Source organism: Cervus elaphus, chromosome 13 (genome assembly GCF_910594005.1).
Source record: "Cervus elaphus chromosome 13, mCerEla1.1, whole genome shotgun sequence".
NCBI classification, from domain to species: Eukaryota; Metazoa; Chordata; class Mammalia; order Artiodactyla; family Cervidae; genus Cervus; species Cervus elaphus.
Window position 1 is genome coordinate 59,657,879 of NC_057827.1, and position 16,402 is coordinate 59,674,280.

The 16,402-nt window shown below is 58.5% G+C and overlaps 1 protein-coding gene across 4 annotated transcripts in view; it reads right to left on the reverse strand.

Annotated features, from left to right (window-relative positions):
• The window catches only part of ITPK1 (inositol-tetrakisphosphate 1-kinase), a 157,071-nt gene that overhangs the window by 2,365 nt on the left and 138,304 nt on the right, over positions 1–16,402 (reverse strand). For all 4 annotated transcript variants that reach the window (XM_043921471.1, XM_043921470.1, XM_043921469.1 and 1 more), the window contains 3 exons: positions 15,461–15,626; positions 9,852–9,919; positions 4,652–4,814 (listed from right to left, as the gene is read on the reverse strand). In XM_043921471.1, coding sequence (XP_043777406.1) covers positions 4,652–4,814; positions 9,852–9,919; positions 15,461–15,626 — 397 coding nt within the window. The remainder of the gene's footprint in view (positions 1–4,651; positions 4,815–9,851; positions 9,920–15,460; positions 15,627–16,402) is intronic.

Below are 16,402 nucleotides of genomic sequence, written 5' to 3' on the forward strand. Positions count from 1 at the left end.
CGGGCAAAGCTTCAGCTCATTTGATGACCCTCCACGTGGTTTGGTGGGCTTCCCAGATGGCACATGCGGTCAAGAATCCAAGTGCCAATGCAGGAGACACAAGACACGTGAGTTCGATCCCTGGGTTGGGAAGATCCCCTGGAGAAGGAAATGGCAACCCGTTCCGGTATTGTTGCCTGGGAAATCCCGTGGACAGAGGACCCTGGTGGGCTACAGTCCAGGGGGTTGCAAAAGAGTCAGACACGACTGCGTGGCGGAGCACTGTGGTTTGATGCCCTTATGTGGGGATGTGGCTCAGGGGGCGGGACCGAAGGCCCACTCCTCCAGGTCTGAATCAAACACCTCTCATCTCCACGTGGCCTGGCCCCAGCTTCCTCGTGTGTAAGTGGAAGATTCGGGTTTGGGGGCTCCTGCGGGCAGGGCCAGGAGGGGCTGGAACATGAGTGAGGCCTGATCAACAGCATCTGCTCCTGGAACTGAGTCTGTTCCACTTCCCCTCCCCCAAGCACCTGCAAGGAGGTCCCCAGGGCTGCATCCTGACCTGCAAAGCCGAGGGACAGAGATTGGGCAGCCCGGACAAGGCCATCGCACGGACACCGCCTCCCTCACACGCGGGCCTGGGTCTCCTGAACAGAAACCGCCAGGGGCCTGCGTTTCCCATCACAGACTCGATTGTGATTGTCAGCAAACAGTCCTCAGAGCCTCCCACAGAGCAAGTTTCAGATCTAGGGCGAGGATTTTGCTGACTTTTGAAAACGGCTTCAAAAGAAATTCAACAAGGGGTGGGTGCCCCACCCCCTGCCTGCCTGAATCAATTCGCAGGGATGCGAACTGGGCACACAGCTGCAAGAACAATGATCACGACAGGAAGCATGTCCCCAAAAGGGACGGTGTGCCTGCATCGGGAGGGGCTGCAGGGACCACCCCCTGGATGTGACCCCATCGCTGACACCAGGCCTGGTGCTGAGAAGGACTGACCCCTCCCTCGCACGGCCTCTGGGATGGTCTTCACAGCCATCCGAACAAGCAGCGGGGGGAATGAAGGTTCAGACACGGGCAGGTGCACTATCGCATACAGAAAAGGCTGCCCAGGGGCCGGTCGGATGGGAATGCCTCCCTGTCCACGTTCTTTGTGTTCAGCAAACAACGGTTTGCTGTTTTTGTGGTTTTGAGGGAGCCCAAGGCTGAGAGGGACAAGCAGAGGTGCCCAGAGTAAAAACAAGAGTGGGCAAGATAGCTGGCATGCACCATACTTGCTCTGCTCGACATGGTCTCACTTAATCATCACAACCCTCTGTCCCCATTTTACAGATGAGGAAATGGAGGCACAGAGTTAAGTAACCAGCCCCAAACACCCAAGAGCCATCAGCAGGTGGATACGTGCCCACTGGAGGGTGAGTGGGATGACAGTGTCCACGGCTGGGGTCCATCCAGGCTGAGTGCTGCCCCTGGCTACGTGCTTCACAATCCTCCCTCGTGGCATCCTGGGAAGGGTATGTCCTGGGGAGCGGGGCCTGAGGGTTGGCCCCATTCTACAGACGGGGATATTCAACGGAGGGACTGATGCTGAAGCTGAAGCTCCAGTACTTTGCCACCTGATGGGAAGAGCCAACTCATTGGAAAAGACCCTGATGCTAGGAAAGACTGAAGGTGGGAGGAGAAGGGGGTGACAGAGGATGAGATGGTTGGATGACATCACCGACTTGATGGATGTGAGTTTGAGCAAGCTCCGGGAGTTGGTGATGGACAGGGAAGACTGGCATGCTGCAGTCCATGGGGTCACAAAGAGTCGGACACGACTGAGCGACTGACTGAACAACAATAGGTGAGGACAACACGCAGCGCTGGGATCTGACAGGCCCTTTGGTGCCGTTTGTGCCGTGAACACACGTGGTGCTGGGCGCTCCACCCTAGCCCTGGCGGCTTCCTCGGCCCTGGGGCTGGGGTGATCGGCAGGGTAGCCCGTAGCCCCGCGGGGGCCATCAGCAGGTATGCTGCTGCGTTTCCAGGGTCGGGATGCAAGCAGGGAGGAGAGCTGAGACCCGCTGACAGGTCGCCAGGGAATATCAGCTGATCCCTCAGCAATGGCTCTGCCGTCCCCAGACGAGGCCTGGCGCACAGCCCCATGCAGCCTGGGGAGGGTGGGCTGAGGCATGAAGAGTGCTGTGCACACATCATCTCCCCTGCGAGGAGGGGAGTGTTCTTCCCACTGCACACAAGCGAACACTGAGGTTGCCTGGGCAGGAGGTTCGTCTTGTCAGGGGACAGAGTCGGGATTTGCACCCACGACTCAAGCGGAGAAAGCACGAAGCCTCAGGTCAGGCCCCCAGACCCAGCCCTGCTACGGGGACGTGACCTTGGATGTGGCGCCCAGCCCCCTGGCTCCATGCATGTCAGTAAATGGAGATCCCAACAGTCCTTTGCACGTTGTGTGGCTGTGAGGATGAGATGAGGTGCTGGGGACAAAGGTCCCCAGGCAGGCTGGGCACGACTGCCCAGCATGCGGGCTGGCTGGGCACGACTGCCCAGCATGCGGGCTGGCTGGCGGGGGCGCTGCCGGACACCCACGATCCGAGGCACAGGGTGAAGGGCTCCAGACCAACGGGCACCCTAGATCCAGGCTCATAAATCAAGCCGGTAGAGAGCCGGGCCCCAGGCGGCCGTCTCCTGGACACTGCCTCCCTGGGGCCCTGGGCTGCACGCCCTCCCCGGAGCCTTCCTCCGTGTGGGCCAGGCGCCCTTACACAGTCTCTGGGGGGCTCAGCCTTGTCACTCAGGCCTGGCCCGTTGGGGGGCGGGGGGGGGGGCGGGCTCATGGCTTCCTCTGTCCATGCTAGTTCACTGTCACTGTCCCTCCTCTGAACACCCGGGACGCCCGGCCCGAGTCGCACAGGTCCCGGCGGGGTGGACAGACTCAGGACGCGGCACGACCCACAGCTCAGTGGTTTGTGAGTTCTTCTCTCTCCCTCCTTCTAGAACCTCCACCCCAACAGCCCGGTGCTGCCTTGCCCTGCCCCCAAGTCTGTTAACCCGGCGACCTTCTTGCCTTCATCCCCTCCCTCTCCTCCCTGGTTTAGATCCTCCGATTTGTTGTAACTGTTGCCCTGACGCAGCCCCAATTCCCTCATGCTCTCTCATTCCCTCACCCGCATCCATCAGAAACCTACCTCTCCCTCCAGGCTGCGCCGAGGGTGACTACCGAGAAACAGGCCACTGTCCCACAGGGTCTCAACTTCTGATCACAAGCACAGCCCTCAGATGGCCGCCCCATCTTGCTCAGAGAGAATGGCCATGTGCTGGGCTCCCCTCTGGCCTCTGGCCTCCCCACTGCACAGGAAGCCTCGGGCCACAGGGCCCCTCTGCAGGCCCTTGCGTGGCTCCCTCCCTCCCTGCCAGGCCCTGCCCCCATGCCTGCTTCCCAGAGGAGCCCCTGTCCTCCGAGGGCAGGACCCCAGCCGCTGTGCGCACGCCACCCCAGTGTCTGCAGCAGCTGGGACACGCAGCGGGCCCTGGATAAACCGCGTGGCTGAGGGAGCCAGGGGCCTCCTCCAAGCCTGGGCTTCCCTGGCTGTGAACAGCGGGGCTGGCTGGGCCCGACCCGCGTGCCCTCCATGCAGGGGACACACATCAAGCACCCAACCTAGTGGCCCGTGAGCACTCCCCACGCACAGGGGCTCTTGGCCCCTGCAAACCCAGGGGAGCATTCTCCTCCGGCAAGCCAGGCTCTCACGCGCAGGAATGGCTTCCTGTCTTCTTGGCCACTGAGCAGGGCTGCTGCTCTACCTCCAGGGCGGGTGCTTGACACAGGTGAGAGCCGAGGTCTCGAGACAGGGACGACCGCTGAGAAGTACCTGCCCAAGCTGCTCCAGGCTGAGGGGGTGCCAAGTGTCACTCTGTCCCTGACCTGCTGTAAGGACAGGGAGCCACCCAGCCTCAGCACACGTCTCAGTGAAGGAGCCCAGCCCAGGACTGCCCCCCACCCCACAGTCATCACTGTGGCTAACAGTCCCGCTGAGGGGTCTCTGTGATGTCTCCTACGGAGCCATCGCTGAGTGGGGATCTGAGGGGTGCTGGGCAGAGCCTGGTCATGCCAGCAGGCCCAGAGGGCCTGGCACGTGCTTCCCGCCTTAGGGCTGCAGCAGACAGCATGGAGCAGGCCCCCCAGCCGGCCAGATCTGAGTGTGTCCCCCACACAGTGGCTCAGGGCGGAGAAGGAGCAAGGCCTTGCCACCACCCTGCAGTGTGACCTGGGACAGTTTCTCCCTCCCTCCTTTCGTGGAAACTGGGCTTTGTATTCCCTCCAGAATCCTCTCAGCTCTTTAAGTAAATCTACAAGGGCCTGAGAGGTCAGCTGAGATTTGGCCAAGAAAGGCTACTGCTGATGGCACAGGGTCAGGAGAGTTCAGTCGCTCAGTCGTATCCGACTCTTTGGGTCAGGAGAAGCGGGGTAAAGGACACACATTCAGGAGCGGGCCCACTGTGAGCCCTGAATATCTGCTGGCAGGTGGGCAAAGGCTTAGCGGGCGCTGCTCTGACCCCAGGCCCCAGACAGTGAGGGATGGAGTGGTCAGGCCGGCTCTCCTGCCCCGTCACCCACCCACGGCCACCAGCCTCCAGGCAGGTGAAGGCAGCCCCCGGCCCTGCGGCTCACCGGGGAAGGCGTTGATGTCGATGACAGCATGCTGCCCCGTCTGGTTGTTGATGATGATGTCGATCCCGAAGAGAGACACGCCCAGTGCCTGCCGCAGGGCCCGGGACAGCTCCCGGATGACCTCGTCACTCGGCCGCTCGAACACGCCCTCAATCTTGTCCAGCTGCCGACACACAGACACACGGGAGTCAGACCTCGGGCAGGGAGACGCGATACTAAACCATAGAGACCCCCACTGCGGCGCCACGAGGCCGGCTCTTACCTCCAGGCAATAGGCAGGACAGACCCTCTAGGATCAGCCCGAGGATGGCCATTTCCAAGTCCTGCCACGGGCTGGGCAGGCATGGCATCTGTGACCTCTAGTCCTCATGCCCAGCGGGGAGGTGAGCGTCATTACCAGCATTTTACACAGAAGAGGCGCTGACGCTCAAGGTCAGGGCTGATTCATAGCCACACAGCTTAGGGTTGCATTTGGACCCAGGTATTTAGCCCATGGAAAATCCCATGGACTGAGGAGCCTGGTGGGCTACAGTCCATGGGGTCGCAAAGAGTTGGACATGACTGAGCGACTTCACTTATTTAGCCTGCAAAAGCCATGGGCTTCCCAGGTGGCACTAGTGGTAAAGAACCCACCTGCCAATGCAGGAGACATGAGAGACATGTGTTTGATCCCAGGGTTGGGAAGATCCCCTGGAGGAGGGCATGGCAACCCACTCCAGTATGCTTGCCTGGAGAATCCCCATGGACAGAGGAGCCTGGTGGGCTACGGTCCATGGGGTCACAAAGAGTCAGACACGACTGAAGTGACTTAGCGCACACACACTGAGCCTGTAAAAGACAAGGTTCTTAGCAGGAAGGAAGGAGGAGAATCTGCTGTGACCCCATGGGGATCAGGGCACCTAAGAGCTGCACCCTGAAGAGGGGAAGACTGGAGTGGCTGGGCCAAGGGACCCAGGTGAGAGCACGGTGGAAGCAAAAGTGCAAGGCAACCACCCACAGAACAGAGTTGGGAGCGGCTGGAAAAGTCGGGGAGGATGTGGGCAGCAGGGGGAGTTTTTGTCAGCATCACCGCACTGGCCCATCATTGTCAGAGCCTCAAGGCTGTGAGGCGGTAGGTTCTGTGGACCAGCCTTCATTTACTGGCTCGTACTGGGTGGGGGGAGGTTTGGACACAGGGCTCCTTGTCATTCTCCCCTTCCAGACAAGTTGCTAACCTTGGTGTTTCCACCCTAACTCCCCATGCTCAGTAAGCTTCCCCAGAGTCTACTCGGCCACTCCTGCCCAGCTGCTGGGTCTGAGCTCAGCTTTTGGCGATGCTTCCACAGGGCCGGGGAGCTGGCCCCGGGACACCACCGTGACGCCACTCATGTTCTGCTCTAATCACAGCTGGCCTGGGACAGGCAAGTCTTCATAGGCTCAAGCTTGGCCCCTGGAAGGAAGCAGCACATCACCCTGGGAAGGACTGGAGCAGACGGCTCTGGATTTGAATCCGGACCATGACTTCCTAGTTCTGCAGTCTTAGAGAGAAGTACTTGGCTTCTCTGCACCTCGGTCTGCTCATCTGCCAATCTGGGCCATCGAGGCCTCTACCCCAGACAGCTGGGAGGAGTCACAAGGTCATTTAAGCAGTGGGGACAGCACAGGTCTGGCTGCAGGAGCTGCCCCACCTGCATTTTAGGGCACAGATGGCAGCGTGTCACCCCTAAGTCAGCCAGAATAGGGCTCACGCGTGGTGCTCAGTAGATACCAGACTCCTAAGGTTGCTGGGATGGGGTCAAAGGGGAAGCACAGGGGCTGATCCAGCAGAAATAAAAAAAAGAAGTTGGGTCAAAAAGTTAAATGGAGAATTATCACGTGGCCCAGCAGTTCTACCCCAGATGTGTAACTTGTATGCCAATGTTCAGAGCTGCATTATTCACAACAGGCAAAAGGCAGCAACAACCCCAATGACTATCAACAGATGACTGGATAAACGGAATGGGTTACCCAGACAATGGAATACTGTTCTGCCACCCTTTGCTACAGTGTGGATGAACCTTGAAAATATTAGGCCAGGTGAAAAAAGCTGGACGCAGTAGGTCACCTACTGCATGATTCCCTTAAAATGAAAAGTCCAGAAGAGGTAAATCCATAGAGATGAAAAGCAGATTAGTAGTTGTCAGGGGCCAGGAGTGGGCAGTGAGGAGGACTGCTTAGTGGGTACAGGATTCTCTTTCGGGTGATGAAAATGCCCAAAATGAAAATGTTCTCTGGAACAAGACAGAGGTGGTGGTTGTACAACACTGTGAATGTACTTAATACCACTGAATTGTTCATGCTAAAATAACTAATCAGAGAAAACTTTCCTGGCGGTCCAGTGGTTAAGACTCCATGCTCCCAATTTCAGGGGGCCCAGGGGTGATCCCTTGTCAGGGAACTAGATTCCACATCCTGCAATGAAGATCTGATGCAGCCAAGTAAATATTTTAAAAAAACCCACAAACAATTGTATGTTATGTGACTTTCACCTGGATTTAGAAAAAAGAAGTGAGGCTGGGTCAGCCGGGCTGGGACAGAGCCCGGGCAGCACCCGCAGGACACGTGGCTCTCACCCCCGGCACAGGAAGCCGAGTGGCCGATGGGGAGCTTCCAGACACGCACAGAGCAGGGAGCCCACCCCTGGGCACCGTGATGCTCTGCAGGCAGGGCCCCCCTGCCCATGGCCCCGCTGCCTCGGCGTCCCACCCTGGGGAGCCACTGTCTGGGGGGCAGCGTCAGCCTGGCTGGGATGGGTACTTGTCCACTTGGCACCTGCTGAGCCCACCCCGTGCCCGCCTCCCACTCACACCCAGCGGTGCGGCCTCAGCAGCTCGGCCACTGGTCCCGCAGCCCCGGGGGACGCCCGGCACTGCCCAGTCTCCGCCGTGTGCCATGAGCTGTAATGGGCCCCGCCGGGCCCTGCTTTCTCGCGTCGGGAAACGGAATACTAAAAACACTGCCACCAAGGGACTGTGGCGAGGATCCACAAAGCTCCTGAGTCAGGCCCGCGGCGCCGGCCCGGCGGCAAGGGGACCCATGGCTGCTGCTCTGTCACAAAGCCTCGTGACCCGCTGTTTATAAAAGCGCTTTCTCAGCTCAGCGAAGGGACCTCAGACATCCTTCTGCAGCCCTCTGCCTGTCTGCAAAGAGGTGGCGATGGAGGTGCTGAGGTGAACCCCCGGGCCCCTCCGTCACTGACAGACCGAGCACCTACTGAGCGCCTGACACGGTTGTGGGCGCTTCATCTAGGGACCCCCGGAGTCCCAGGACCATTCGAGGGGCAGGGTGGGGACACTGAGGCTCAGAGGGACGACTCGACTCGCCACACAGCTGGAAGGCTGTGGAGCTTCTGATTCCGGGCCGTCTCGTTCAGTGTCGCACTCAACTAATACCCGGTCCTGGTGTGGGGGCCTGCCAGTCAGCTGGGAGCGGCGTCCACTCTCGGGGGCATCCGACCAGGGAGGGAGGCAGGGCTCCCTGCACCTGCACGAGGCCACGATGGGGACTGGAGGGACCCCATGGGTGGGAGGATGCTAAAGGCTCGTCTGGACACCTGCACCTGGGAACGGACGTGGCTGTGCAGGAGGGCCTGACATCCCGAATGGAAAGGGGACGGCCGACTGCCTTTCCCGTTCCTTGTTTATGTGTTACCAGCCCTGGAGGACCCCCGCACAGCAGTCATGAGCTGAGGGGAAGGGCAGGGCTGGGCGGTGGAGAGACAGTCTTGCGATGTCTGCAGGCTGACCTTTCCCATGTAGCAGATGGAGACATGGGCTGAGTCACAGGCAGGTGATAAACCGGGAAGGTGACTTTGCTTCCAGCCCTCACGGTGACCCTCTGGCCTCTGTTAACAGCCCAGTGGTGACAAGAGCCACACTGTGCCGGGGGGGGGCGGCAGGGACACCTTCTCCTTAAGGTCATGGAATGCGGACCCCCTCCGAGAGTCACTCGCCAAATAAGGTCTGGGAGCCTCGCAGGGACGCTCTGAGATTTCTGAGCCTTCATGAGACCAGAACATTCCCTAGCACAGAACACCTATCTCAGTCTTACAATGTGCATGGCCAGGTGCCGAGGAGTTCTCTTTAGAATCTGGTTGTTCTCCAAGCGTCCCTGACCACAGAACTTGTTCCCGGGTTATGTCTGTCAACATCCCGAGGGAGGCTGGTGCTCACTCCAGGTCCCTGCCGTGCCTGGGCTCCGTTGAACCCTCGGCAAATGGCCGGCTCCTCAAAGGAACCAGGAACAAACGAGAAATGGGACCGGCGGCCTGGGTCGGGAGACAGCGGGTCGTGGGCAAGCACAGGCCCTAGCCTGGAACGGAGGGGAATGAAGCCCGGAGGTGGGGGTCCGCTGCAGAGGGGACATGGCTGAACCCTCCCAGAACGGCCAGGAGGGCTCTGGCATACGGGAGCTGGAGACCTGGCAGAAGGCTCGGTTCAGAGGCAGGGGCAACAGAGGCCACGGGCTCTGGAGACACGGCGGAACAGCAGGGCGTGCCACAGCACTGATTTCTAACTGCTCGGCGAGTGCCAGGGAGGTAAGAAACCCTAAATTCCTGCAAGACCCAGCTTTGGAATCAGACTAATCTGGGGTCAGCTCTCATCTCTGTCCCTGCGTGAGAGCCCTGTGGGTTTAGACAAGTTATTTAACCTGGTTGAGCACAGCTCTCCCCTCGGGAAAGCAGGGACGTCTGTCCACCCCTGCAAGGCTGTTTCGGGCCGAAGGATGGAGCCTGATGCCCACTGACTGAACAGCAGCCCCGAGCCCACTCCCCACCGTGAGCCACCCCAGCAGCCGCAGAAGTACACAGCAGGAGCTCCACAAACGCTTACTGGACTCCCATGGACAAGGAAAGAAAAAAGGAAAACTGAGGTGGTGCTGTTTCTTGCCTCCTTTTTTTAGTAAACCAGGAAAAGGCAGCTTAGAAAGCAGGTCTTCAAATTCCTCACAACTGGGGGATTTCCTCACGTGGGAGAAGTTAGACAACCATCCACCTGAGTAACCAAATGGTGAACGGGCCTGGCTGTGATGGCCGTTGCCATGGAGGCGCAAAGCGAGCAAGGAAGAGGCGGTCTCTGGAACCCCTCCCTGGGGTCCCCGGCCTGGCGGGGAAGGTCCTGCCACCCTGCCCTGCTGGGGAGCCAACGTCACCCCACCCCCAGGCTCGGCGGGAGGGACATACCGCGGTCAGGACCGACGAGGACTCTGGCTTCGACACGTTGTGGCTGTTGAAGAAGATGGACTCGCGGTCTGAAAAGCAAAGACGGGAAGGAGCCAGAGTTAGAAGCTCCAGGCAGAGACGGCGATTCCACCACCAGACACCAGGGGGCAGCACCACCCGGCCACAGGGCTCAGGGTCCGGCAGCAGCCACCTGGGCTCCCTCCCACCCCAGAGAGACACGACACCATGGAGGGACACACGCTGAGTCGGGGCTCCTGTTTCAATTTTTCTTCCCATATAAACATGAATGGCTTGACGAGCCTACCTCCCCTCCACTCTCATCTCATACCTGGTTTACCCGATACCTAGGCCCCTTCCCCAAAGTGTGTCCAGCGTGTCTAATGAACGTGGCACCAGAAAGCGGGGCTGAGTGAGAAAGGGGAAATGCTGCATATGGGAACATCAAAGGCCCAGAGGAAAGAGGTCAACTGATGCCACTTCATCCCGCATCCCCAACCCCTCCTGGTTCTGCCCATGGAATGCCTTTTCAGGCACATTTAGGCTGCCACGGGGCACGTGAATGTTTAAAACACAAAGGGTTCTGCTGTTTCCCAGTTATTTAGGGGAAAAAAAATAGGAAATCAGAACATGGGCTTTTGTAGGATCCATCCAAGAAAGCATAGAGAATAATTTCTGTCTGGCTTTGGAAATGGGCACAGCCGCCTGAAGTACCCTCCACATCTTCCCACACCATCTCTCCCAGCTCCCACTGCCCCCAGGCCCCCTCAGTCCCATGGAGAGGCAGATTAATAATCTCAATCCCAAGATTATTAGAGTGATGAGCAGTCGGTTTGTTCATTCATGCCCTGCAGAGGAAAGGCACGTCCGTTGGTCAGAAACATGCTCTCCAGTACTTGGAAGTATGCAAATGCATGGATCACAAAACCAGGAGCCTCAGGATTGAGAGATCTGGTAAAGACCCTCATCACACTAGGACCCCACCCCCCCTCACCCCGAGAAGGACACAGGTCACGAGCCCCCACGTGGCCCGGCAGCCTCTGCTTTAGTCCTTCTGGGTGAGGTGTTGTGGCTCCCGTCCCCCAGGACACATTGCTCAGCCCTGAAACTCAGGACAGGAAGGGCCCCGCCGGGCACCGCTGTGTGCCGGGGGCTGAACCACGGGGGCACCTGCTCTGATTGCCAATGTTCCCCACCCCCCCCGGCAGCTCCAGGGTTACAGCGCCGCAACAATCATGCATGAGGAAGTGATTCGGGCGGAGGCCAAGCAGGCAGGCGCTGAGATGTACCTGGCGTCTTTCCCGCTAGCGGGGCACGCAGGCCCCTTGCCGCCCCGGTGTGCCCGACAGTCCTCCTACCGCTCCGACCAGAGCCAGTCCAGACGGGGGGCACGAGAGACGGTCCTGGGGAGGAGCCTGGGGAAAATAAACACCCTGCGGGACTTGTGCCAAGCAGCCCCACTGACCTCTACTCTTGCGCGCCGACAAGCAAGAAGACTGAGCCTTCGGGGGTAGCAAGCCCCGTGGGCCAGAGGTCAGAGCAGGGCTTGAGCAGCTGGGGTGGGCCTTCCAGACTCTGCAGGCACTGCCCACGTTCTCATCCTGTAGCCCAGCCTGGCCCCGCTGAGCTCAGGGCACCTCCCACCCAACCAGTGGGACCCAAGGGCAATGGCCCATGTGGCAGAGTAGGCCTGGGGAGAGAAAGGCCACCCAGGGCAAGTGGACACAGCCAAGTTCAGGGAGGCTGAGAAGCCACAGAGAACAATGTGGATGCTTAGCTATGCAAGGAAGGGAAAGAACTGGGTGCTCAGAGGGGTGTACCCAGCGCCCACTGAACTGGACAGACCATGTCACCCGGCAGCTTCTTGGGGCAAGATCCAAAGTGTGGCCCATTTCAAAGGCGACTTGTTTCTCCTCCTGGCTAACTCTGACCTGGGGGCTCTAGCCAGAGGACTGTTCAGCAGGGCGATGGGAGCTGCCCTTCGCTCAGAACCCTCCCCACGTGCAGCTTGAGCAGGCCCAGATGGAGAGGGAGCAGCTTTCAGCCAATTGGTGATCCAGGAAGGTTGTGGAAGCCAAGACAGGTCAGGCAGGATTGGAGCATCCCCTGGCACCAGCTTCTTGGGCAGCTTCAAGATCCCCTGCTGATAAACCTGGCAGGGCCCTTGTACCTTGATCACAGGAGCACCCTAGACGGGGGGAGCTCGTCCCTTCTCTATTCCCGGGCTAGTCCCACAAGACACATGGAGCCCAGTGAAGAACCACCATGAATGCCCACAGGAGACGGGAGACAATAAAAAAGAGGAATATGGGTGTGTTTGTGCCCAATTTACAGATGAGGAAAACAGGTTCAAAAGAGGAAGAGCAGGGCACACGTTTAGCCCCCAAATATCCCCGTGACTCTGTAGTGCAGCTGTGAACTGCGGCCACACCTTCTTAGCTTCATTTGCTTCATCTTCACATGTCTTCTTGGGGGAGGGGGTGGGCAGCATGTCACGGCGCTACAGACAGTGGTCCGTGTCTCCTCCCAGACCTCTGGCCCCAGCTGCCCTGTTCGAGTGGTCCCCTCACCCAGCGGTGTCCCAGGACCCCCCGCTTCCTCTGGGGCCCCTCATCTGTGCACAGTTCATCCTTTCATGACTTCCCTGTGCAGTTTCTCCCACTAGAATCTGAGCATACGAGGGCAGGACACCTGGCTGACTATCCAGTGCCCTCTGGATCCTAGCCCTGGCACAGGGCTGGGCACGTGGCAAGTTCAAGGGAAATAAGGCCTCTGTTACACCCACAGGGCTCTCAGTGATGCAAGATCACCAGATCTGGCCCCGCCATCTGCGACTGTAAATAGAGGTTTATTGGAACGCGGCCCCGCCCATTCACTTACATGTTGTCTGCAGGGGCTCTTAGGCAACGTTAATTATGACGGAGCTAGAAATACTTATTCTGGACTTTTCCAGCAAAAAAGCCTGTTGACCCCTGCCCTATGTCGTCATTGGTATCATTTCTTTATGTACATACCCCTAAGGGAAAAAAGGCCCAGGATGCAGAGACAACAAAGGCGCTGTGTCTGCAGGGGAAAAGAAATGGAAATATTTCTCCCACTGTATTGAGGGGAGGGGGAGGGGGAGGGGGGCGGGGCCAGGGGTTGGCACAGGCCAGCCTCAACCCTCTCCATAAAAACGTAACTTCGGTTCCAGCCAAGGCAACCGCGAGACGTTGGCTATTAAGACACCCCTGACTTCAGAGGTGCTAACTGGTGCAAACCAAAAGGACACCGGAAAACCAAAAGAACACAGCAGCTGTGGAGGGGGAGGTGGGTCCTCATAATCACCACAGGTCCAAAGAATCCCACTCAAGGACCCCCCACCTCCCTGCGTGGACAGGGGAGCCTGGAGGGCTTGCCATGCAGGACTGCAGGGACCAGAGAGATGGGAGGAGGCTGAAACAGCCAGAGGCCCAAAGCCCCCTGCTCAACTGGTCCAGTTTAAAGGGCCACTGTCACGCTGTGCTTTTCATCTGTTAAGAGAACACACGTGTGAAAAGGACAAAACCCAGGCCAGCCGACGGCCTGATGCCCTGAAGACAGTGGCCACGGAAACAGCTTTGGGGAAGGAGGGATGGACACATGGAAAGTCACTCAGCTTCCCTGAGCATAATAAACACTCCTCCGTCAGCCCTGCGTTTGTCCACTGATCTGCTCCGTCCCGGTCAACACATTTGGGCTTTCCCGGGGGCTCAGTGGTAAAGAACCAACCTGCAATGCAGAAGTCACAGGAGATGCAGGTTTGATCCCTGGGTCAGGAAGATCCCTGGACAGGGAAATGGCAACCCACTCCAATATTCTTGCCTGGGAAATCCCTTGGACAGAGGAGCCTGGCTACAACCCATAGGGTCACAAAGAGTCGGACACGACTGAGCAAGCAGCCTGCATATTACAGTAAACTCGCAACCAGAATGGCCACAAGAAGACACAGATGTGGAGCCCTTGTCCTGAGACGGGACATGGAGCCCACGCCCTGCCACTGGTGGTTCCCAGATGGAAACTAGCCAGCCCTTTGCAACCAGGGGAAAGGGTGGGACAATTGTTGTGTGGAAAGGAAGGGAACCAGGTGGTATGTTTCTTTAAGAGATGGAGTGATTTAGGGTAAAACAAGAAAAAAGGAAAATGACTATATAAGGTATACTTTTTCTTCCCTTAATACATTTGCTGTAGATTTAAACATATTCTTAAATACCAGGAAACAATATAGAGAGGATTAAAAAATACTGGCCTTACCCTGCCCACAACTGCTAAGAATGTTTCTTGCTAACATACAGTCACATACAAAAAGACCCTTCCCGACATTGGTCCCCCACCGCCAGTCACTCCATCACCCCAGTGGGTGGCGGCAGGGAGTGGTGTGTGGACCAGTCCCGCCCAGGAGGGTGGGCCGCCCGGCACTCAGAAGGTCAGGGGAGAGAGACACACGTTTCCAAAGTGTCTGCTCTCTGGGCTGTGTTAACGGGAAGAATGGCTGAGAGAGGACGGGAACAGCTGGACTTGGTCCAAGAGGAGTGACTTGCAGCCACGAGGAGCGGACGGTGACAGGCAGTCCCGGGATTTTAGGTGGACACGTCTGTCTGCTCAGCGGCCCGGCACTGCGTCTGCTGACGGCGGGTTTCCCGTGCAGAGAGAAACGCACTGCGAGTGAGACCAAGCCAGTCCGGGGCGACCCACGTCCTCCAGCTGAGGGGACACCATGCGTATTCCAGAGACACTGCCCCTGTCCCAAAGACTCCTGGAACTGACCTTGAAGAAGCCTCCAGAACCACTAAAGCAATCTTTTGAGCAGCCCCGATAACACCAAACCCTTGTCTTAAGTGTCAGTTTTTGCGATAGCCAAGGGTCACCGGGAGCTGGAGAGCAGCTGAAGAAAAGCTGAGGGCCTGGAGCCCCTCAGCCTCCCGGGAGGACACCCTCAGATGGGGCAGCTCCCCGCAAATGCCACCACCGTGCGACAGCTGAGGGACCCTTAGGGCCATCATTCACTGGTCCAGAACATGCTCACCGACATGGTCCTCACCCCTGAGTCCACTCCTGACCCACCTGGGGCCCCACAGCTGGCAAGTCCTGTGCCCTGAGCGTAACTCCTAACAGAGCTCGCGTCCACCTCAGGGGCTGCAGAGGAAGCAGCTGACTCAGTGTTTCCCAGTTGGAAAAAGGAGCCACGATAAAGCAGCCAGCGCTCTGGCCCTCAAAATACCAGGGGCCCCTCCCTTCCTGGCTTCCGTGAAAAGCCCATCACCCAGTCCAGCATGTTCTTGGTAAGCCTCCTTATCACAACGGGCCCCGGGAAGCAGCCTGGGTGCAGAAAGCTTTCAAGTTCTTCCCGGAGTTTATGGTAGCTGAGATGCACGGAGCCCTTGCGGCGGACCTGGTTGGGACAGGGGTTTCCCACTCAAGCTCCAAGACCTCTTCACCTACTGGACACAACTCTGCCAACCTTCAGATCACCTCTCCTCCCTCCAGAAACAACCTGGGGTGACCAGGGTCAGTGCCGAAGGACAGGCGGCCGGTGCCGTGTCCTAGCCACGCCCCTGAGCGTGGGCATCCGTGACAGTGTGAGGCCCACTTACCTGACGTGCCCGCGGAGAAGTTCTTCAGCGAGGGCCTCTGGACCACAGTGTAGGACTCGCCAACCACAAACACCTTGTACAGGACAGCGTTGTGGTTGATGAAATTCTGGACCACGCAGGGCGGCTGGATGGCGCTCAGGCCCTCCTGGTTGAACACGATGGCCATCTGGGGAGACAGGGGGCCAAGGGCTTGGTCAGCGTCTTACCACCTCCTCAGCCTTATCACTGTCCCGAGCACCGCCACCAAGGGCCATCCCTGGCCCGGTGGCACGAGGCCTCCCCAGGAAGAGTCTCAAGCCAGAGTGAGTGGGGTGGGCCTCGAGCAGAACACCTGGGTATCCATCCACTGCTGCTGCAGGGGGTTTGGAAATCCTGCACTGTCAGGCCTGCCATGTAGGGTTGAGCTGGTTGCGCACTGCACAGTCTCACTACTCACAGTGTACCCATGGAACGGGCCCCCCTGGGGTTGTGTACTACTCACCCCTTAGGACCTCTTTGTAGAGGTTCCTCTACAAGGACTTTGGCGGTGGGAGGTGGGGCACCAAGGGGGTGGGGGCAAGAAGTGGAGGACAAGGGATCAGGAATTGGGAGGCCTTGCGTTCAAAGCCTGTACAATGACAACGGCTGCCTCTTGAGAACTCATGACACGCCTGGCCCTGGTGTGACCACTTCACCTGAGTCACCTGGTGTCATTCTCACACCCTGACCCGAGCTGGGCACGGACATCATGCCCCTTTTACAGATGAGCAAACTGAGGCCCTGAGGCACTTAGAGGCTGCTGGCAAGTGACAGAGCCCAGAAAGGGATGGGGTCCAGCAGCCCCCAGCCCCGCCACGTTATACACTTTACACACGAGTGCTTACGGAATGGGAACATTCCACTCCTGGGTCCTGACTCCTCTGGGGACAAAGGCCTCCAAAAGGAGGACCTGGCAGGGGACAG